The sequence below is a fragment of the Gobius niger genome, assembly GCF_951799975.1.
Source record: "Gobius niger genome assembly, chromosome: 5".
NCBI classification, from domain to species: Eukaryota; Metazoa; Chordata; class Actinopteri; order Gobiiformes; family Gobiidae; genus Gobius; species Gobius niger.
Genome location: NC_136856.1, coordinates 6,081,307 through 6,105,349, shown reverse-complemented (window position 1 = coordinate 6,105,349; position 24,043 = coordinate 6,081,307). Strand labels below are relative to the sequence as shown.

The 24,043-nt window shown below is 42.8% G+C and overlaps 1 protein-coding gene across 1 annotated transcript; it reads left to right on the top strand.

Annotated features, from left to right (window-relative positions):
- Window positions 1-5,056: 5,056 nt before the first annotated feature.
- LOC306963800 (uncharacterized protein) lies at window positions 5,057-11,292 on the top strand. The gene is made up of 2 exons (XM_079557497.1): window positions 5,057-5,329; window positions 10,392-11,292. The coding sequence occupies exons 1-2, from the start codon at window positions 5,279-5,281 to the stop codon at window positions 11,262-11,264; spliced, it is 924 nt and encodes a 307-aa protein (XP_079413623.1). The 5' UTR covers window positions 5,057-5,278; the 3' UTR covers window positions 11,265-11,292.
- Window positions 11,293-24,043: the final 12,751 nt, after the last annotated feature.

The window sequence follows — 24,043 nt, the reverse complement described above, 5'->3', positions numbered from 1 at the left end:
GCCCACTGAAACACGGCCGTCCAGCCTGGAACCTCGTCCACCGACTTCCATCAACGCACAAAACAAAAAACAAGTTCTCATCGGACTCGCGCCTTCCTGGGGTAAAGCTGAACTACTCGAGTATCTCTGGAAGGGCATCTGACGCAAAGTACTGACTGGATCAACTCTGCGGCTTTCATGCACATTTCTGTCTTTACGTAAATTCAGTGCAATGAAAACGTCCCTTTTTTATGAGACCAAATTTTCCGAACGCCTCGAAACTTTCCATGAGATTAATTTATTTATTACAAAAAGTCTTCCTTTTTTTTTTTTTTTTTTTTAAACCCAGCTTTGTTTTAAAATCTGTGTGTTCATTTGTACGTTTTTCACTTGTATTTATTTTGGATTTTATTTAATCTGCGACGATGTTGTTTACATTTCGTACTTTGAACATATGAGACGCTGCTGATTCTCCAAAGCTTCTTCTCGATCGGTGGTTCTCTCAACTGGGGGATCCCATTTTAGTGCGACACAAGTAGAGCTGGGCGATACTGACAAAAGTGAATATCTCAAATATTTTGGTGGACCTTCTCGATAACAATGAAGCAATATCAGAAACCTGCAAATCTGTGTACTGCAAACATCTAAGCCGACATCGCTTTGTCGCTCAAAGAGATTATTGTCAGACAGAAAAAACACTTTCCACATTTCCCCCCATTTTTTCACAATTCTGTCCCCACCTTTTTGCTAATTTCCCTCATTTCTTTCCAAATGTTTTACAATTTTTTCCCTATTTTTCCCAATCCCATTTCTCCCCTATTTCCCAACAAAATATCCTTAATTTTTTGCAATTTTTTCCAAAAATGTTCCTTAAAAAAAAAGCCCATTATGTCATTGGGGGGCCCCCGAAAGATTTTTGGATCGGTAAGGGGGCCATTTCTTTCAGTATTTATCTCTGAAAAAGCACAAATACACAACCCGAGACATTCAGTTTCATCAATTTGGTCAATATCGCTCACCTCTATTAAAATGACTGCTGTTACTTCAACTTTAAGGTTTATTGAATCTGGGAAAAAAAATCAACTCGATGCTCTTTGGGTCGGGGCTCATTATTCTTCGGTTAAGTTTGGTCCCGATGCTGCACCAGTTGAGTTTCACTGTTGTAGATTATTTTTTTTGCATCTTTCAAACAAGTGAACGAGTAAACTTGGCCAAACTCTCAAAAGTAAAAAACAAAAAATTATTCCATTTAAAGTGCATATGACAAATTTGACCAGTTTTTCACCAGAACAAAGCATTTTAAAGATTAAAGATATTTAGGATTTCGGCCCAAGCCTGCTTGTTCCTGTACAAGAGCAGACTGTTATCAACTCTTCCACATAAAATGGTGTAAAACTATCCATCAAACATGGCAACAAATGGGAAAAATTAGAAAACACTGTGTCTTATGCGCTTTAAATCAAGTCTCAAATTCTGGTGCCTTCTTCCACTGAGAAGTATGACATTTTGAATGGCCTCTGAAACTCTAAGTGTCTCTTTGTGTTTTGCAGCGAGTTGTGTTCATGACGTTGAATGGCAAAATAGGAGGACAAGAATCGAGATAAAACTGGGGAAAATAGGGATTCATTTGGTGAAAAAAAAAAGCAAAATAGAGGGAAAAATTGGGAAAAGCACCGTTAAGTCCTTTTCTAAATCTATTCCGGACAAGTTTCTTTTTGAGCGGCGACGTTCCACAGTACATTTGACATATTTCTGATGTCCTGACGTCACATGAACTCAACTTGCTGCAAAAGCATAATGGTAAAAGAGAGAAATAAACTTGTGAATGGTGTTAAAACGGTGTTATTGAAATAGAAGTTTAAACGGTGGCCTTCAGCAGACGGACTGTCCTCATGTTCCTTTTGGTCCATTCTTGTTTTTTTAATGAACATGTTGTGTATGTTTTGTAACGATCGTCCCTGCTCACCTATCACCGGTGTCGAAGGGAATCTCTGACTGTTCTGTGCCTTAAGTTGAGATTTTTCCGTGATTTGTTTTTAATCGACCGACGAAGCAGCTCCACTTCCTCCACGACTCACTGTCACTTTGTCGGTTCACGCCGAGTGTTTTTGCACTTTCATGAAGAGATATGAATAAAAAGTGAAAGGAAAACACAATGTGGCTTACTGTGGTTACTCATTGTCTTAAAAATGAATATATCTACAGTCCCGATCAGGAGTTTAAGAAGTAGCTGAAAAACACTGAATGAATCAATGAACAACTACAGCGCCTCTCTTGTCCGCCCGTTTAATTACTATCTTCATTTGTAGACAGCCAATTCAATGCCTCTCTTTCTTCAAAGATAGGTTGTAGGTGACGCTCTTCTTTGATGAGTTTGTGTTTATCCACTTCATAAGTCACTTTTTTTGGAAAATGTACTTAAAGTTGGATTGCCAATATTAGGCATACACTTTGATTTAGGCTGAAATACCCTTGTAGTGGTGTGTCCCAGAGCTGATTAGGATTTGTATGGTACCACAGTTTTAACTTAAGACTGCCATGGAATTTAAACAACTTCTACTTTTCTTTGAAACTCTTTGGTTTTATTTGTTAGAGCAAATCCTTTAGATAACACAGCAATGTGGCTCGGTGTCAGTTGGGTATTAGATACATTGACTTGTTCATCCTGGACTGACATCTGGTGTGTGTGTGCGGCAATTTGGTGTGTTTCTTGGACTTCCTGTGGCCTCGCCTGGTCTGAACTGAAACAATGAACTGTGCCATTTATCATCTGGTCGGGAGTGAAGTAGCCTTTTGCCTTGGCTTTTACAAAATACTTAAGTCCACATAAAGTCATAAAATACATTCTCAAATGTAGACTACTGCTTTCTAGTTTCATGAAATTTGTTGTGGATGAAACTATTGATGCACTGTATGTTACATCTTTGCCAAATTGCCCATATGAACGGGATTAAAAGAGCTCTCAAATTGTTTTATGCGTTTAAAGTACAAGTAAGGTGTACACCGTAAGGTGTAAGGTGTACTCGCAATTGCGCACAGTTGAGAGGGAACAGTCGGTCTGTCGGAGGGACAGAGAAAGACAGAGAGAGAGGGATGAGGGGAGGAAATAGTTTGTGGTGGAGTTTGTGCTGGTCTCCAAACGGACAGAAAACGCAAAAATAACACTGCGCAAATGAGTGATACATGTCTTTTCCCACTTTGTAGTGGTTATGCGGTAATTCTGCAGGCCTTCTAGTGGTTATACGGCGTATACTTGCGTATCACGTAGACTACACCACTGAGACCATTCCCTGGAAAAGTTACACCTTTTAGTTAACAGTTCAACTTCACCTTTTTGGATTTGCTTCAAACTTGGCACAGTTGATGTTGATATTCTAAATATTCTGTGAATACAATTTGAGCTGCATATCTTTTTTAATTTATGAGTTTTAGGGGATTTCAAAGGGGGTTAGGGTTAAAATCAGGCCTTCATGCAAGTAACAAGTTTCACTAACTTTGAGACTTTGGACGTTTGTGACAGACTTTTGGGAATTTTATTAGTTATTTCTACTTTTCAAAATATCTTTGACAATCAAAACCGAATATGTTGCCAGTGTCATCACTACATAAGATACACAATGGTTTAACGCAGGGGTCAACAACGTAGTGCCTACGGGCACCCAGGTGACTTTTGGGGCATGCCCAGCAGTCCTAAAATAATAATAATACAAATAAAGTTATTTCTGTTCTTGTGACGAGGTTAAAACAAAACTATTTTGATATAATATGGGGTCAAGTCTTTAGGATTCGTTTTTAACTGGTAACTCTCAACAACAATGCTCTTGAAGTTGCCCTCGGCTGGAGAAAGGTTGGTCACCCCTGGTTTAACGATGAAACAAAAATACGTGATATCATGTTTGATAATACCTCAGTAACTGTGGACTGTTTCTAAAAATTAATCCCATTTCTGTCCTTGACAGTGGCTCAGATGGTAAAGCGGGGTCGTGATTGTGATGTTGCCGGTTAAAATCCCGCAGTTGCACACTGCCATTGTGTCCTTGAACAAGAAACTTAACCCACATTGTCTATGTATGAATGTAGTCTGTAAGTGAATGGTGCTGGTCGGAGAGGTCTTAAACACATATTGGCAGCCTTGCTTCCATAGCCACAGCTCCCAGGGCACATGTGGCTACAACAGTAGCTGATCACCGTTGAGTACACGAGACCCAAGCGTTGGTAATATTTTCCTGTCATTTCAATTTGAGCTTGTCCAATCCATTTTAAATCCAATCAAAGCCCATCTACACAAAAGACAATAATGCACTCATTTGTGAAGTACTTTTCTTATCTATATGACATTTATTTAGCATTTTTGTAGATATATAGTTTAATATAGGGAAAAAGAAAGAGCTAAAGCCCAAAACTGTCATATTCCTTTGTTCCTCATCATGTCAGCTTTCTTTGTTCTAAATTTCATTAATCTGTGACTCTGTATGTGACCACAGACTACTTTGGATAGAATCACAAAGTTTCATCTAAAGCCTGTCCCGTTAAAGTGTTTTTTTGGGGTCCCGCAGCCAAACGAGGCCGAGTTGCAATGGGGGTCCCCACTGGTAATGACCCATGGTTTACTCTATTGAAATATACTAGTTTGGAAAAGGTAGCAAAAATGTGCCTGAGGAGGGGGTCTGGCTCCCGGACTAATATACTTCTTTTTGTTAAGGGCTTTCATTCCATTTAGTTTTATCAGTACACTAACATATGTTTTTGGACATAGTTTGGTTTCTTTTGTTAAACTTTCTAGCTTCTCTTAACTAACTCTTAAAGGGGCAGATATTATAAGACTTGATCTTCTCCTCGGCTCCGTTTCATTCATACTATATTGGCTTGGTGGTATTGTAGTGATTGTTGTGATGTCTAATTGTTATCACTAAAAAGTCTAATACTGCATGTATGTTTTTTTTCTTCTTTTTCGAGGGAGCGGTAATTCTACGTTTACTCCAACAGAGGGCGCCAAACGGCCCGGAAAACCTGCTCCCGGCTGGTCACAGACAGAACCAGCCTGACTGTGCTCATTTCTCTTCGACACTGGAACGGGCTAACGCTGCTAGCGGGTTAATGCTAGGCTAGCGGACTACGTGCTACACAGTTTACATTTTCTTAGAGTTTTTCTCCAAACGTTTCCTCTGCAGCAAACCTCGGGTGGACCTACATTGGTGTCAGGAAAGTCTCTGACCGGTGCCGCAGTGTGCCCCCGTGGGAGAGGCTAATTTGTCCGACCTAGCCTAGCCTAGCCTAGCCTAGCCGCTTGACGCTAACTATGGCCGAGGTGGTGGTGGAAATAGAAGACACAAGCGGGGCGTTTTATGAAGTAAGTCTAATGCCTTTATATTGAAAAGCTCACTTTAAAATGTGGTTAAATCTTGTGTATTTGTGGCCAGTATGATTAATAGTAGCAGCATTTAAAGACATAATGACGTAATGTGTGCGCAAATGGAAATGGCCCTGATAACTAGCAAAAACAAAGTGGTGTGTGTTCATTCCAACAATTCCAAATAAAAAAAAACTGTGGCCTATACATTTTGATAATATTACACTCGTCCTTTTTTTCTAGTGGAGATATGGTGATGAACTGTTCTGGACTTCGGACCAGTCTTTGTTCACTGGTACCTGCTACCTGAACAATCACAAGGGTTTCCTCCATAGGCGCTGTCCAGTACTCTGATACTAGGGCTGTGAGCATTATAACGCATTAATGCATTCTTGTGTCACCATTAGACTTCTACTCTCTCCTACAGAGTGTCCTCATGTCCTTCACCAATTTACAACAAAATATTGTTTAGCTTCAATATTTTGTGAGTGTTCCAGTGTAATAAACCCCTTATTTGTGAACACTACATTATTTTTGCTGCGGAGTCATGTTGTGGGCTAGAATCATGGTGAGAGAGCTGGTCGGCCCCATTAGGCTCCCTTAGGCTCCCTGAAGGTGTGAAAATGACCTTTGAAAAATATGTGGAGTTTCTGACTGACCACTGTCTTCTATGCTACAAAAAGAAGAGCCGTGCTTCAACAAGATCATCTTCATGCATGACAACGCACCATGTCCAGAATACCTCTGCCTTACTGGCTGCTATGGACATAAAAGGATAGTAACTCATGATGTGGACCCCCTCCTCCCCTGACCTCAGCCCTATTGAGAACATTTGGAGCCTCAACGGAAAAAAAACATCTATGAGGGTGGAAGGCAGTTTTCATCCAAACAGCAGCTCTGGGAGGCTATTCTAACATCCTGCAAAGAAATCCAGCAGAAACTGTCCAAAAATGCACAAGTTTAATGGATTTAAGAATTTTGAAGGTGCTATCACACCAGTGTTAATTTTGACAGCATATTTTATTTTTAGTCTTTTGACTAAAATGTAATTTAATTTTAGTCAAGATTTAGTTAAAAAAAAAAACTTTTAAATTTTAGTCTAGTTTTAGTCGACTAAAATTGCATGTCAATTTAGTCGACTAAAATTAAGACTAGTTTAGTCGACTTTATATTTATAATATTCATTATAATCATATTTAATTGTGGTCCTCGACTTCATGGAGCTGCTTGCACATGAATAAAGCACGGACCTGTTCATTTGGCAGTGAATTTAAATGATATGAGGCTTTTTCAGACTGTCAGTAGAAGTTTGGATGATTTTAGTCTCTCCTTTTCATTTTTATTTAGTCTTATTTTAGTCGACTAAAATATCTGGACATTTTAGTCACAGTTTTAGTCTCATGAGAAACTTTTAATTTAGTTTTAGTCCAGTTTTAGTCGGCAAAATATCACTTTGACTAAAATTAAGACTAAATATTTTAGTCGATGAAATTAACACTGTATCACACAAGGGCTCCTATGGTAAAATATAACTTGACCTGTTAAGATTTTTGTTATTGAAAAGTTTTTGATTTCAGTGAATATGACCTCCTAATGCTACAAATTCAACAAATGACCATTTTCAGTTAATTACGAGCTTTAAAATGTATTGAAACGATGAGTTGCATAATAATTTGGAACAGTAGATTTTGAGGTTTTTACTATATATATTTTTGAAAAAAATCACTGGGAGATTTTTTCAACCATATTTAAATGATCCTCTACCAGTCAAAGACTTGAAAATTATGCAGACTCTCATTTGAGTTGACAGTTTTGAAAATCTTAGAAAAATGTAATTTGCATAATAATTTGGAACGCTGTGTAGTTGTTAATGCTTTGAAAATATGACTGCTATTGCTCATAGAATTGGATCATGGAAACAACAGGTTTGGTTAAAGTCCTGGTTGAGCCACAGAATGTTCAGGTTGTGGATTTTTTTTTTTAACTTTCAGTCCAGTTCTGAAAGTTTTGAAATCTCTAAATTGTTTTTTGGCAGTCGCCTCTAGAGGAGGCCCGTGTCCTGGCACCACTGTGAGTCTTTGGTTTAAAGAAACCTTGACATGGGGCTGACTTTGTAAACAAAACAGGCATATAAGAAATGTTTACAAAATGTGGAAGAAAGACATTTACATTTTATTGTGACATTTGTTATTAGACTTTATACAACAACTGCACAGCACTTGCTCTTAAATGTAGTTTTTCAATACTTAGCTGTAAAGCACAGCTAATGGGTATCCTAATAATAAACTAAATTAAATGAATTAATGTTCTGCGGTAAATCCTAGAGGTAGATCCGCTCACAGTGCGCTCAGGGTGGGGACGGGCAGAGGTAGATCCGCTCACAGTGCGCTCAGGGCGGGGACAGGAAGAGGTAGATACGCTCACAGTGCGCTCACGGCGGGGACAGGAAGAGGTAGATCCGCTCACAGTGCGCTCAGGGCGGGGACAGGAAGAGGTAGATACGCTCACAGTGCGCTCACGGCGGGGACAGGAAGAGGTAGATCCGCTCACAGTGCGCTCAGGGCGGGGACAGACAGAGGTAGACCCTCTTACAGTGCGCTCAAGGCGGGTACAGGCAGAGGTAGACCCGCTCACAGTGAGCTCTGGGCGGTTACAGGCAGAGGTAGACCCGCTCACAGTGCGCTCTGGGCGGTTACAGGCAGAGGTAGACCCGCTCACAGTGAGCTCTGGGCGGTTACAGGCAGAGGTAGACCCGCTCACAGTGCGCTCTGGGCGGTTACAGGCAGAGGTAGACCCGCTCACAGTGCGCTCTGGGCGGTTACAGGCAGAGGTAGACCCGCTCACAGTGAGCTCTGGGCGGTTACAGGCAGAGGTAGACCCGCTCACAGTGCGCTCTGGGCGGGCACAGGCAGAGGTAGACCCGCTCACAGTGCGCTCTGGGCGGGCACAGGCAGAGGTAGACCCGCTCACAGTGCGCTCAAGGCGGGCACAGGCAGAGGTAGACCCGCTCACAGTGCGCTCTGGGCGGGGACGGGCAGAGGTAGACCCGCTCACAGTGCGCTCTGGGCGGGCACAGGCAGAGGTAGACCCGCTCACAGTGCGCTCTGGGCGGTTACAGGCAGAGGTAGACCCGCTCACAGTGCGCTCTGGGCGGGCACAGGCAGAGGTAGACCCGCTCACAGTGCGCTCTGGGCGGGCACAGGCAGAGGGCCTGAGAGGAGTCTGACGAGGTGTGGTCAGACCGGGGTGCAGCGGCACTGGGAGACACGGGCGCAGCAGCGAGGCACTGAACCTCGTGTGTACTGTCAATAGTGATGTATCGAAAGTTTGGAAAGAAACTTCCAAGTCAGCCAAGACTGCGCAAATAAAGGGAGCGTTCGAGGCAACAAAGCGAAAACGTAGAATTGACATGTTTAACGCAATGGACAGTTCTAATTGCGAATAAAGCCACGGACGAAGAGTTCTGCAACTGTACAAATGTTATAAGAGTGCTTATTAGGGATGGGACGATAACCGGTTTCAATATATACCATGGTATTAAAATGCTACGGTATCACTACTGTGAGGATTCCCTGTCTGACGGTATTAAAAATGCTTGTTTTATATGCTATTCCTGCCAGAAAAAGTTGCACTCTCTGCAAACCCCTGCTGTCCCCTTCTAACCTCACGGAGCAGTCCCTCTCTCTCTCTCGGCCATCAGCCTGTTGAACGTGGCCCGTAGCAGCAGAGTAAAAGTCACTGTCCTCCATGAACGTGATCACTGCCTCTGAGATGACGCTTTTTTTGGGGGATCTGTCGCGTTAACATCTGCGGCTGAGAAGCAGCTGTTTAGCGCTTTAGCTCGCGTTACGCTAACTTGTTAGCTTTGTGGTTTTGATTGTCCATCATCCAGACCATGGTTTATCAGACGCGCACTAGAGAACACTGTTTTACATGTTATTTTTCCGAAGATGCTCAGCCTTCCTTTGCCAAACGCTCATCAAACACAAACAGATTTTCATTTAGCTACAAACTCCACTCACTGTCACACACCGCCAGGACGAATACTACTTGCCACTGTGTGATGTAAACAAACCTACGCACTACTCCACTAAAGTCTCCCCAAACAATAATCTGATGCATGGCATAGGCAGATAGCATGACTATTCTTTACCCTCTCGGCGTCACTGCAGGATAAGAGTTAGACATAGGTGGGAACCTTTACCTGATGTTTGTTGTCGGTCAATTATTAGACAAGCACTCGAGTTGAGTGAGTGACCGCTTGATGCAACACTTTTTGTATACTAGTAAGATTCTTTTTTTCATCAAGTTGAATGCACAGACTTCAGAAATCAAGCAGCAAATTATTGTGGCAACCCTGCCTTTGGAAGTTTTTGGGCACACATCGAACAAACAGTGATTAGAGCATCAGCGAACTCCGTCTGTGACTAAAGTGAATAAGGTAAAAATATCCCTTTGTTTAAAGTATTATTTTGGATAAAAGGTTATTCATTTGTTCATAATAGTAACTTTATTTGATCCTTAGCAGCATGTAAAGACATAACCAATTACAGATGTACAATAAACAAACCCTTGTTTGTTGAATGCAAACTTTTTTTTTTTTACTTTTTAAATATAAAACACGCAACTTCACGGTATACCGTGATATCGCTGTATTGTTTGTCATGGTTATCATTCCGTGCAAATATCATACCGGCCCATCCTTTGTGCTTTTTGATGTTCATTTTATTAATTTCACAGCATATTTCCGTGTTTTGTCAAACTCCCTCACCACAAAATAGAATATGGACAGTGACACCCCTACGTTTCTTCACACGCAAAACGGACGGGAAGGGCTAAGGGGTAGAATTGAGATTGGGTCTAAAGCTTTTGTTATTTTACTTCAGGAGGAGCACATTAGGGAAACGGCTGTGCGAGAATGTATATGTGCAATGTAGTGAATATTGGCAAGATTTCAGTTGAAAAAAATGCAGTCAGATGCACATTTTCTGCTTTGACGTCCGACTTAGGCTGCTGCCGTGGATGGACCTGTCATTTACTCTCATTTTGTTTGTTTTAACAGGAAGAAGCTAAAGGAGCTAATGCAGAGAAACCCCACAGCTGTGACCAGTGTGGGAAGACATTTACTGCAAACTCACTGCTCACTCGCCACATGAGGGTTCACACAGGAGAGAGGCCGTTTTCATGCGACGTGTGTGGGAAGTCATTTACAGTAAAAGGAGCGCTGAAACAACACGCTGTCGTTCACACAGGAGAGCGAGACCACGGCTGCGACGAGTGTGGGAAAACATTTGGTCGTTTGTCACATTTACTCAGACACAAACTCATTCACACAGACGAGAAGAATCATAACTGTGACGAGTGTGGGAAGGCCTTCTTGGATCAGAGCAAACTGAATCAACACAAATACACGCACAGTAAAATAAGCTTTTCCTGTGATGAGTGTGGGAAAAGCTTCAGTCGTAAATCCAGCTTAGACCAACACAAACGTCTGCACTCGGGACACGATCTGTTCTACTGTGTGGCGTGTGGAAAGAGATGTACTTCACGACGTGATTTAGAAAGACACGAATTTACACACTCGACGGATCGGCCTCATCGCTGTGACCAGTGTGGGAAGACTTTCCGTCACAAAGAAACTCTAACGGAGCACCAGAGACTCCACACCGGGGAAAATCTCTTCTGCTGTGACCAGTGTGACAGGAAGTTCACCAAAAAATCTAATCTAACCCACCACATGAAGGTTCACTCAGGAAGGCGTTTTCATGTGATTACTGTGGATTATTTTTTAAACAAAAATAAGCGCAAAAACAACACGGTGTCAATCAAACAGGAAAAGGAGACCAAAGCTGAGACAAGTGTGGGAAAACATTCGGACGATCATTTACCAGGACAGGTGATAATTAAGGAGTTCAAGCTGGAAAATGACACATAGCTAGTTGTGGATTTGTTGCAAAAAATGAAAAACACCTGCCCCTTGTTACTCCACAATCTCTTTACATAGTTTACTTATTTTGGCTTTTTAACAATTTATACCATTTCCATCAATAGAGTTCCACACATTTTCTCATTGTGAATGTCCAACTCTATATATTTATGTTTGTAATTTATGTACACTGTTTACAATATACAAAACCATGTTTGTACAAATAAAATATCTCACATTGTTTATGTTCATGTTTAATGACTCCCTTGGATGGTAATCATAATTACAATCACAAACTAATTCACAAAGGCAAATAGAAGCATTACTGTGTGGAGTCGAGCTGCACAATAAAATGTTATTGAATAGAAATTGAGGTTTTAGCTACTGTGATTACCTAACCTTAAGGGGCTGAGTTTTTTTTCTGCCTTGTGCCTCTGCTGGTTGAGTGAAAGCCTTTCTTCCTTTGGCTTCTACCAATCTCAAAAGTCACTTCAGGAGAATCATGTTTTCTACTCTACAGTTGCAGAAAACAAACTACCTGTGTCTCACGCAGTCCAAACTGCCAACTATTAGGATGCAAACGGCGAGTGTTTCACGACCAACAGGTCGGGTTATGTCACGGAATCATTTGTTCGTGGAGTGGGTTGAGATGGTAAAAAAAAAGCTGATCATACTGTATTAAGCCGAGTTTAAGTGTGTCATCTTTACAGCAGGTTTTTGACATAAATATGAGTAAGGCTGGGTACTGTTTTTTTCCCGATACAACTACTTAAACGATACCTGCTTTTCGGTACCAGTCCTTTAACAGTTGTTTTATATACCTATGTTACTTTAATTGAATGCTAATAAAATGGGTATAAAAAAGTATAATTCAGGAAGTCCTGAAACAGCACAGAAAGCAACAACGGCCGCAGCAGCGTCACATGCAACTTCATATTTTGAGCAGAATTTCCACTTGAGCAGCGATAAAAGGAGAGAAAGGACATTATTACACCCTTATCTTTACAGAGCGAGTGCTCACTCTGTTAGTAATAATCAGTGGTGGAAGAAGTACTCAATATTCTTAAGTAAGTGCAGATACAGGACCAAAAATGTACCTAGGTAAAAGTATAAAAGTATGCATTGTCAAATGTACTTTATAATTAAAAAGTAAGAATGTTTAACGGCTTAATATGCCGGATTTTTAAAATAGATTTAAAAAAGGTCTAAAGGAGTAAACCACTAAACCAATCACTTGGAATCACTTGTGTGCTGTGGTGGGACATGGAAGAACAAGCTTTAGGGATTTAATTTAATATTACCTGCCGTTTTCCTGGTGTAAGGCAAGCACTGTCCATTAATGAAGATAAACCAGACAATATACAGTAAATCCATCTACTGCTTAACTGTTTTTATTTCAATGATTGCTCCAGGATTTTACATTTTAAATCTACTTTGGTTTATTATTATGGGATGCGTCAGGAATCCCAGAAATCATTGCGCTTCCAGTGACACAATTTTTTTATTATTCATTGTACATAAGATACCTCTCTATACTCCATTGCACGTTATCAATCAATCAATCTTTATTTATAAAGCGCTTTTCATACCGAAAGGTATCACAAAGTGCTTTACAGATTACAGCATTTAAAACAACACGCCTGGCACAACCTCCCATATATATATTTTATATATTAGGATTAAATAAATAGATCAGTCAGTTAAAGCAGCCCTGAGCTCCTCCTCAGGTGGTTCCAAAGGCGAGGGCCGTAATATTGGAAAGATGCATCACCCTGAGTCTTTTTGTTGACTTTAGGAATAACTAGGAGACCCCTGCCGGAGGAGCGAAGAGGCCGTGAAGGTTCATAAGGTAAAAGCAGTTCTGAAAGATAAGAAGGACCAAGACCATTAAGACATTTAAAAACCATTAAAAGAACTTTAAAATCGATCCTGAAACAGACGGGGAGCCAATGCAGCGATTCGAAAACTGGTGTAATGCGGTCCCGCCTCCTGGTCTTCGTCAGGACACGAGCTGCTGAATTTTGTAAAAGTTGTAGACCTGAGATGCTCTTTTTGGGAAGACCAGAAAGCAGGACATTACAGTAGTCGATATGACTGGTGATAAAAGCATGCATTAGCGTCTCCGTGTGGGCCCGAGAGAGAATGGGGCGGACTCTGGCTATGTTCTTTAGATGGTAAAAAACGATCTTTGTGATATTCTTAATGTGTGGAATAAATGCTTGCTCAGAGTCAAAGATCACACCCAGGTAATTCACCTGTGAGGAAGGATTACAGTGACTGTAGTTTGGGTAGAAGTCTCTCTCTCTGGGCCTCAGGGCCGATGATTAACATTTCAGTTTTGTCCTGGTTAAGCTGGAGAAAGTTTTCTGCCATCCAGAATTTGATATCTAAAATGCAGTTAAAAAGTGCATCTATGCCTTTTTCTTTTCTTCAGTTTGAACATGTTTCCTGAGTATTTGCACCTCTCTAAGTGTTTCTTGAGAGGTGATGTAATTTATCCATTGTGAGATCAATAAATCTTTTGTGATAAAACCTGCTCTAATTATTAATCAGGCGTTTTATAGGATAAACACGGGCAGCAATGGGCCACAGAATTCTCCAACTGAGAAAGTAATCCATCCATCCATCCATCCATCCATCCATTTTCTTCCACTTTTCCGTTGCCGGGTCGTGGGGGCAGCTGTTGGAGTTGCCCAAATCACATTGCACCAGCCCCTTATGGCTCCTCCTGCAGGTGGTGGGTCCACAGAAGGACGGCCTCATGGTTCTAACCGGGCCTGTTGGTCTCTCATAAGGGGCTTCTGAACCGCTCTTTGTCTGACCCGTCACCTAGGACCTGTTTGCCATGGGAGACCCTACCAGGGGCACGAAACCCCCGACAGCAGAGTTCCCAGGATCATTTGGGGGCTCAAACCCCTCCACCACGTTAAGGTGGCAGTTCCAGGGGGGTGAGAAAGTAATGACTATAATATTGTACATTTTTGTTATTCTTCCATGTACTACACCTCCCCAAAGAATGCATCCCCAGTGCTGCTGCCCATGGAAACATCTGTTCAGAGTCTCTGTCTTTTTCTCCCTTCACTTCAGCTGAGCTGAGCTCAAGAAACAGGCGGCTCTTTTACCGTTGGGGTTCACTCCACCTTTTAGTCTGATATAAATGATTCGAGACAATATATGTAAGTTTTCCTTTTGTTTGTTGATCAAAGATACTGTGCGACTTCACGTGAAGGATGTTGTAGCTACCAATAAAGATGTTTGGACTGGTTTATGACACTGGCACTAATTTTATCATGCATTCCGAATTGACTGTAATCATTCTGCTTGTTTTAACAGGAAGCCGCTGTCCCTAAAGCTAAACGGGCTTCTGCAGAGAAACGCCACCACTGTGACCAGTGTGGGAAGAAGTTTACTACAAAAACCCAGCTTGCTGTACACTTGAGGGTTCACACAGGAGAGAGGCCGTTTTCGTGTGACCAGTGTGGAAAGTCGTTTACACAAAAAGGACCATTAAAAAAACACGCCGTCCTTCACACAAAGGAACGAGATTTTTGCTGTGACCAGTGTGGGAAGAAGTTTATTGCAGTGTCACGGCTCACTATACACATGAGGCTTCACACAGGGGAGAGGCCGTTTTCATGTGACCAGTGTGGGAAGACATTTGGCTTCAAACATAAACTAACACAGCATCAGAATCTACGCCATGGGAAAAATATCTTCCGCTGTGACCAGTGTGACAAGACATTTAATACCATGCAAAAACTCGGAGTCCACATGAGGCTTCACACCGGAGAAAGGCCGTTTTCATGTGATCAGTGTGGGATGTCATTTACTCAAATAGGAGGATTAAATAGACACGCTGCTGTTCACAAAATAGAGCGAGACTTCAGCTGTGACCAGTGTGGGAAGAAGTTTACAAGAAAATTTGGTCTCACTAACCACATGAGGCTTCACACTGGAGAGAGGCCTTTTTCATGTGGCCAGTGTGAAAAGGCCTTTATTGATCAAGCCAGTTTAAATAAGCACAAACTCACACACAGTGAAAGGAACTTCCCCTGTGACCAGTGTTTAAAGACGTTTAGTACAAAACGCTACCTCACTAACCACATGAGAGTTCACACTGGAGAGAGTCCGTTTACATGTGACCAGTGTGAGATAAAGTTTGATACAAAGTCACTACTCACTCACCATGTGAGGGTTCACATAGGAGAGAGGCCGTGTGGCCAATGTGGGATGTCATTTAAACAAAAAGGTGCTCTGAAAAATCACACAGTTGTTCACACAGGAAAACAAGAGCACTGATAATCCTCATTTGGAGGATTATCGGGTTTACATAATCACAAACTCATTCACAAGGGCAAGAAGAACCATCGCTGTGATGAGTGTGGGAAGACATTTTTGGGTCAGTGCAGATTAAATCGACACAAACTTACGCACAGAAAAATTAGATTCTCCTGTGACACGTGTGGGAAAAGTTTCAACTGGAAATACTACTTATACCAACATAAACGTCTGCACTCAGGACATGGTCTGTTCAATTGTGAAAAATGCGGGAAAATATTTGCTTTTAGAAGTGTTTTAGAAATGCATAAAATGTCCCACTCAATGGAACGTCCGCACGTCTGTGGCCAGTGTGGGAAAACATTCAAAAGTAAAGGTGTACTCAGAAATCACATTGAAATCAGCCATGAGAATAAGAGTTATAGCTGTGAGACATGTGACAAGTCTTTTAATTCAAAGCATCAACTTAAAATCCACCAGAACCTCCACACTGGGGAAAAACAGTTCCCCTGTGACCAGTGTGGGAAGATGTTTTTTGATAAATACAGCCTGAAGAAGCATCAGAACATCCACTCTGGAGAGAGCCCTTCACCTGTGAACTCTGTGGAACATCTTTCTCTCAAGCGGGAAATTTGAAAGCCCACCAACTGGTGCACACAAGAGAGAAGAAACATCTCTGTGATGAGTGTGGAGAAGCATTTAGTTGGTTGAGAAGTTTAAAAGAACACAAACTAACTCATGTGGAGAAGCCTCATGGATGTGGTCAGTGCAGAAGAGTATTCGCTTGTCCTGAGGAACTAAAAACTCACCTTCAGACTCACTTTGAAACAGCCTCTGCTCTAGAGAACAGGGTGCCAAAGCCGACCGTGTGTGAAAAGTGTGGGAAGAGTTTCACATGTAGAAAATATTACAGAAAGCATTGTAACATTCACACCAAGGACAAGCTCTTTCCATGCTACCTGTGTGGCAAAGTCTACTTTATCAGAGCCTCCTTTAAAGCCCACTTGCTTTCCCACACTGAAGAGAAGCCATGGGAGGTGACCGGCACAAAACCCTGAAACACAGGAGGGTTTAAAAGCCTCAGATCAGATCCCACTGAAGCTACTGGAGATCCGGCTTCAGCAGATTGGTTTGTAATTAGTTAATTTACTCATTTACATTTCCTTGAGTAACGTAGACTACATTTTGAAGAGAAGTTTCATATGCCATTTTATTTTTGTAATTTTTCATTTAGTATAATTTTTTATTTTTATTGCCCTGTCCATCGTAGACAGAACAGCTCATGTCGAAAAGCTCCTCAATGCCTATGCTTTATTAATTAATACATTTTTACTTATGGTCTCTTTTTGCCTTTACTTCAGCTCCGTGTGGATTTTCTCGTATGTTTATAGCATCTTAGTGAGTAGCTACAGCCTTTTAATTGTTTTGCTGCAGCTCATTTCGCTCAATATGGCCGGAGTAATTTTTAATCAGATGAATAAGCCTCTGGGCATAAAACAGCGTAAGAATTGCCAGAATAGTTAGCTGCTTGTTAGCGGCTAGTTAGCAACATTAGCCTGTATCATGTAAACACTGCAGACTCCATGCTGCAGCACTAACAACATTTAGCTCTGGTTAAATCCAGCACGGACTCTGATTTAGGGAGTGCAGTCTGTAATGGTATGGTATGGTATGGTTTTTATTTAGACAGGGACAGTGCACAATTTAACATTGACCAAAAGAAAAGTACCAGGTTATAGCAAAAATGCTAATTTCCACCTGTGGCATATTGTATTTACACTAAAGAATTCTCCAGTTTATTGCTATTTTCTCTCCTCAGTGGGGAGCTGCGTCCTGTAGGAGTGCCGGCCACACGTCAAGTGTTATCAGTTTCTGGTATTGGGACAACATTACTGAGTATGTGATATCGGCCCGATACTGGTATTGATATAGGTGCATCCGTAATTTTGGAGTTAAAGTACTCCAAAATATGGGACAAGCACGGTCGATTCCTTTAAAATGTCTCCTTTTGTCACTGAACTGAAACAGATAAAACTTCTTTTTCAAGTTTACTTTCATCTTAAAATGATGTCTTTTACTGTGGCCCTTCTTCCTAAACAAAGGTGGTGGTGTTTACAAAATGGCAACAAGACGAAGGAAACACTGACCCTAGGGAACCAAAAACACCTATTCTGTCAGAGGCTGCAAGTACCACTATTGTCACGGCAACGGTCACGTGACCTCACTCTGCCTTGTCTGCGTGCGCGCCGCAGCAGGTGCAGTGAATGAAATGACAATCAGCTGTGCGCCCCGAGGAAACACAAAAAACTATGGTCTCTGGAGTACAGATCAAGCTGAACTGTGTGCTACCGCTACGCAGTGTTGTTACGTGTAAAGTTACCTCCGAAGAAACTGCCGGTAAGAGAAATCCCTCATTCTCTGAACTGTTGAATGGATACTGGAGTTCAAAAGCGATCGCTCACACGTAGCGCATGAGTGTTGTGTTTACGTTCGTGAGCGCCGTGGTTGCATTACGCGCATTACGCACGATGAACACTGAACTTAAAGAACACCAATCTATGTTATTATGGTTTCGACGTATTCTCCGGTGGAGATGTGTTTTGGTTGTGTTTGGTTAAAATTAAGGAAATTGTAATGACTGCACTCGTACTCAGGATGCCATTTCCAGTACAACTTTTATTCAGCACGTCAGGCAGTAACTCCCAGGCAACAGCGCCACATAGTGGATGGATGGATGTATGCATAATATCAGTACATCTCCCTTTTTTTTTTTTTTAAGTAAATGTGTCATAACAATATAGACAAATCAAATGTATATATATTTATATATATTTAAATATATATATCTGTATACAACAGTACCATAACAAACATTGGCTCACATGACTAATCAATAGCATGTCAATAAAACAGGCCCTTTTTTATTTTATTTTTTTCACATAAGGCACTTGTAAAACAAAATAAACATGTAGGTCTACCTTTGTTTTTGCTTCTTCTTTTTTTTTTACTTTTATAGCTCGCTCAATATTCTTCAATAAGTCTTTTAGGTTTCACAATGTTTCTCCGTGGTCTTTCCTGTACTGCACTTTCAGGCGTCGCATTGGTGGTGTCACTTGGAGCATGCACAATGTCACTAGTACCTTGTGTGGAAGTTGGACGCTTTGGACTGGTGTTTTTCTTTAGTCCATCTTGTCTGTTCTCGAGCTCCACGAAAGATGTTTTAGGTACTTTTAGAAGGTGACGTCGATTCCTTCTCAGTGTGCTGCCGTACTCAGTGATGACTTCATAGGACCTGGGTGCCGTCTCTCTGATAATCTTTGCAACAGGTCCCGATCTCCCATCACATCTGACACGTACCACGTCCTCTTGTGATAGTGGGCTTAGCGGTTTAGCAGTTTTATTGTAAGCCTGGTTTTGTTCGGCTTGGTTTGTACGCTGTTCTTTCTCCTTTTCCAGCAAGTGTGAAGCTGAAGGTAGACGGGTTCTCAGTTCTCTACTCATCAGAAGTTCAGCTGGAGATTTTCCACACTCCAGTGGAGAAGTCCGATAGTTGAGCAATGCTAGGTAAATGTCACTGTGTGTTTCCGCTGCTTTTTTGAACAGTCTTTTCACAATCTGCACTGCCTTTTCTGCCAAGCCATTTGACTGTGGAAACAGTGGGCTAGATGTTACGTGGTTGAACCCATAGTTGTCAGCAAAGTCCTTGAACTCTTGGCTGCTGAATTGAGGTCCGTTATCACTTACCACTGTCACCGGGATTCCGTGTCTTGCAAAAATGGCTTTGCAGTGCTTGATCACTTGTTTTGCAGTAGTATCTGTGAGAAAAGCAACTTCTGGGTAGTTTGAAAAGTAGTCCACCATAACAAGGTAATCTTTCCCTGCCAGGTGAAACAAGTCTGCACCAACCTTTCTCCAAGGCTCGTTGGGTCTGCTGTGAGTGAGAAGTGGCTCCTTTTGTTGTTGGTATCTGTGTTGTTGACACGTCTCACAGCGTTGGATGTAACTGTCAATGTCCTTGTTCATTTGTGGCCAATACAGTAAAGCTCTTGCACGTCTTTTGCACTTTTCAATGCCTAAATGTCCTTCATGTGTGAGATGCAACATTTGTGAGCGCATTGACATGGGGATGACAATCCTTTTTCCTTTCAGAAGAACTCTCTCCACTACGGACAGCTCCTCTTTGAAGTTTTGGTATGGGTGGCTCAGGTTTTGTTCTCCTGGTAAACTGATCTTGTTTATCACATCTCGCAGCGTTGTGTCATTTGATGTAGCTCCTGCGATTTGCTTCCATTTGTCTTCCGACACAGGCATGTGCTTTCTCATGGTATCCACATGCACTTGCACATCATGTTCAGTGCTGCTTGGCTCTTTACAGTCCTTTACAGCTCGGCTGAGAGCATCTGCCACAACGAGGTGTTTCCCAGGTGTAAACTCAAATGTGAGACTGTATTTTTGAAGGCGGAGCAGCAGGCGCTGAATGCGTGGTGGTGCCTCTCCCAGAGGTTTTGTGGAGATTGCGATCAGCGGTTTGTGATCCGTCTCTAGCACTACTTCTTGTCCGTAAATGTACTCATGAAACTTTTCGCATCCAAATACCGCTCCCAGAGTCTCTTTTTCTATTTGTGCGTAGTTTCTCTCTGCTGCTGTCATAGTGCGAGAGGCATACGCAATTGGAAACCATGTGTCCTCATGCTGCTGAAGCAACACCGCTCCTAACCCATCCTTAGAAGCGTCTGTGGAAACTTTGGTTGGAAGAGCAGGATCATAAAATTTCAGCACTGGCTCTCTTACAAGGCTGCTCTTTAGCATCTCCCATTCAGTGTTGTGCTCATGGCTCCACTGCCATTCTTTGCCGTTTTCCAGCAGGCTACGTAGTGCTTTTGTGTTAGCCGACAAGTTCGGAATGAAACGGCCGACGTAGTTGACTAAGCCTAAGGCTCGCTGCAAGTCTGCTTTGTTTTTGGGCATGGGCATGTGCGTGATTGCTCTCACCTTTTCGGGATCCGGCTGTATCCCTGCAGCTGACAGCTTGTCTCCCAGATAAGTTCCTCAACTTTTCGGATAATTCCTTTATCAATGAGTGTTTGTAACTCCTTCCTTAGTCTGTCTTTGAGTGCCACAGGCACTTTTCTTGCTGCATGTATCACTGGTTCTGCATTGTCCTTTAGCTGTATTTTGTATTTGTTTGGTAGACAGCCAAAACCATGAAAAATATCACTGTACTTTTTCACAGTTTCATTTGTTGTGTTTGGACTTTCTTTTGCGTTATTCTGTTGTGAATTAGCAGTATTCAGAACAGTGCCATCAATAACATTAATCCTTTTGATTAGTCCCATCTTTTTACTTGCCTTGAGTCCTAGTATCGGTTGTCTATCCTCCTCAAACAGAGCATTGCAGAAACGACCGTCTCCTTTGATAGTCGCTCGAGACACTCCTTTGTGGGGAATAGGCTGGTTGTTGTATGCTCTCAAGTTCAGTTTCTTTGGTCTCACTTGCGGTTTTGGACTCAGTTTGTTGAAATATTTGAATGGCAAAACATTAATCTCTGCACCAGTGTCAATTTTCAGTGGCACTTCAACACCGTTAACATTTAGATGCGCAATCCATTCATCCTCAGTACCGTCCAGGTCCGTTAGTGTAACTGCATCCAGATACAGAGGTTCTTCCTCGTCGCCGCTGCTCGCTGACTTGTCCTGTCTCACCATGTGGACGTTTCTCTTTGCGTAACAGCACTTTGCGAAGTGGTTTCTGCCACCACATTTCCTGCAGTCTTTTCCATATGCTGGGCATTGCTTTGGACCGTGCTTATTCTACAGCTCAAAACTCTGCCTGAAGGATTTCCAGTTTTCGTTTACATTCCCCGAGAGTTTCAACTCTTCTGGTGGTCGAATGTTGTTCATTTCGTTCATTTCCCAACAGACTCCACAGACTCCACTGACCCCACCAAATCCACAGACCCCACAGAGCTCCACAGACCCCACAGACTCCACAGACCCCACAGACCCCATAGACTCCACAGACTCCACAAACCCCAGAGAGCCCACATAGCCCACAGACTCCACAAACCCCACAGAGCTCCAGAGATCCCACAGACCCCACAGAGCTCCACAAACCCCTAAAACCCCACAGAGCTCCACAGACCCTGCAGACCCCACCGACACCACAGACCCCACAGAGCTCCACAGACCCCACAGACTCCACAGACCCTCCCATTCCACAGACCCCACAGAGCCCACAGACCCCACAGACCCCACAGAGCCCACAGACGCCACAGAGGCCACAGAGGCCACAGAGGCCACAGAGGCCACAGAGGCCCACAGAGGCCCACAGAGGCCCACAGAGGCCCACAGGGGCCCACAGGGGCCCACAGAGGCCCACAGGGGCCCACAGAGGCCCACAGAGGCCCACAGGGGCCCACAGGGGCCCACAGGGGCCCACAGGGGCCCACAGGGGCCCACAGGGGCCCCACAGAGCTCCACAGAGCTCCACATACCCAACAGACTCCACCAATTCCACAGACTCCACTGACCCCACCAATTCCACCAATTCCACAGACTCCACTGACCCCACCAATTCCACAGAGCCCACAGACCCCACCAATTCCACAGAGCCCACAGACCCCACAGACCTCCACATACCCAACAGACTCCACAGACTCCACTGACCCCACAAAATCCACAGACCCCACAGAGCTCCACAGACCCCACAGACTCCACAGACCCCACAGACCCCATAGACTCCACAGACTCCACAAACCCCAGAGAGCCCACATAGCCCACAGACTCCACAAACCCCACAGAGCTCCAGAGATCCCACAGACCCCACAGAGCTCCACAAACCCCTAAAACCCCACAGAGCTCCACAGACCCTGCAGACCCCACCGACACCACAGACTCCACAGAGCTCCACAGACCCCACAGAGCTCCAGACCTCACAGACTCCACAGACCCCACAGAGCCCCAAAGACCGCACAGAGCTCCACAGAATCCAAAGAGCCCACAAACGCGTTCTCTCGCTGAGAATTCATAAGTTAGACCTGAGAAAACTGACGGTTATTCAGAACTTTGAAACTGACTTTGTGGAAAAACTGTGTGATCAAACTTGACCAAACCTTGGTTTCTTTTACCTGGTTGGACCCTGTATAACATAATAAAGAATCAGCCATCTAGCATTCATCGTTTTGGAGAAACAGTAATCTCTGTTTTTATGGCCGCAAACGCGTTCTCTCGCTGAAAACACTCGCTTTGAGGAACTCTCAGCTTTTTGCATTGTCAGCAGCGGAAAACCACATCATCAGCAGGTTCAGTGTCAGGCATGAACATCCCAGTCGAAAGAAGGATGGTTTTGGGTTGTTTTCATAAGTGAGACCTGAGAAAACTGTTATTAAGAAATTTGAAACTGACTTTGTGGAAAGACCGTGTGATCAAACTTGATCAGACCTTGGTTTCTTGTACCTGGTGGGACCCTGTATAACATACTAAAGAATCAGCCATCTAGCATTCATGGTTTTGGAGAAACAGCAATCTCTGTTTTTATGGCCGCAAACGCGTTCTCTCGCTGAGAACACTCGCTTTGAGGAACTCTCAGCTTTTTGCATTGTCAGCAGCGGAAAACCATATCATCAGCAGATTCAGTGTCACAGATGAACATCCCAGTCAAAAGAAGTATGGTTTTGGGTTGTATTCATAAGTGAGACCTGAGAAAACTGACAGTTATTCAGAAATTTGAAACTGACTTTGTGGAAAAACCGTGTGATCAAACTTGATCAAACCTTGGTTTCTTGTACCTGGTGGGACCCTGTATAACATACTAAAGAATCAGCCATCTAGCATTCATGGTTTTGGAGAAACAGTAATCTCTGTTTTTATGGCCGCAAACGCGTTCTCTCGCTGAGAACACTCGCTTTGAGGAACTCTCAGCTTTTTGCATTGTCAGCAGCGGAAAACCATATCATCAGCAGATTCAGTGTCAGGGATGAACATCCCAGTCAAAAGAAGTATGGTTTTGGGTTGTTTTCATAAGTTAGACCTGAGAAAACTGACGGTTATTCAGAAATTTGAAACTGACTTTGTGGAAAAACTGTGTGATCAAACTTGATCAAACCTTGGTTTCATTTACCTGGTTGGACCCTGTATAACATACCATATAGCATTCATGGTTTTGGAGAAACAGTAATCTCTGTTTTTATGGCCGCAAACGCGTTCTCTCGCTGAGAACACTCGCTTTGAGGAACTCTCAGCTTTTTGCATTGTCAGCAGTGGAAAACCATATCATCAGCAGATTCAGTGTCACAGATGAACATCCCAGTCAAAAGAAGGATGGTTTTGGGTTGTTTTCATAAGTGAGACCTGAGAAAACCTGTGATCAAACTTGATCAAACTTTGGTTTCTTGTACCTGGTGGGACCCTGTATAACATACTAAAGAATCAGCCATCTAGCATTCATGGTTTTGGAGAAACAGCAATCTCTGTTTTTATGGCCGCAAACGCGTTCTCTCGCTGAGAACACTC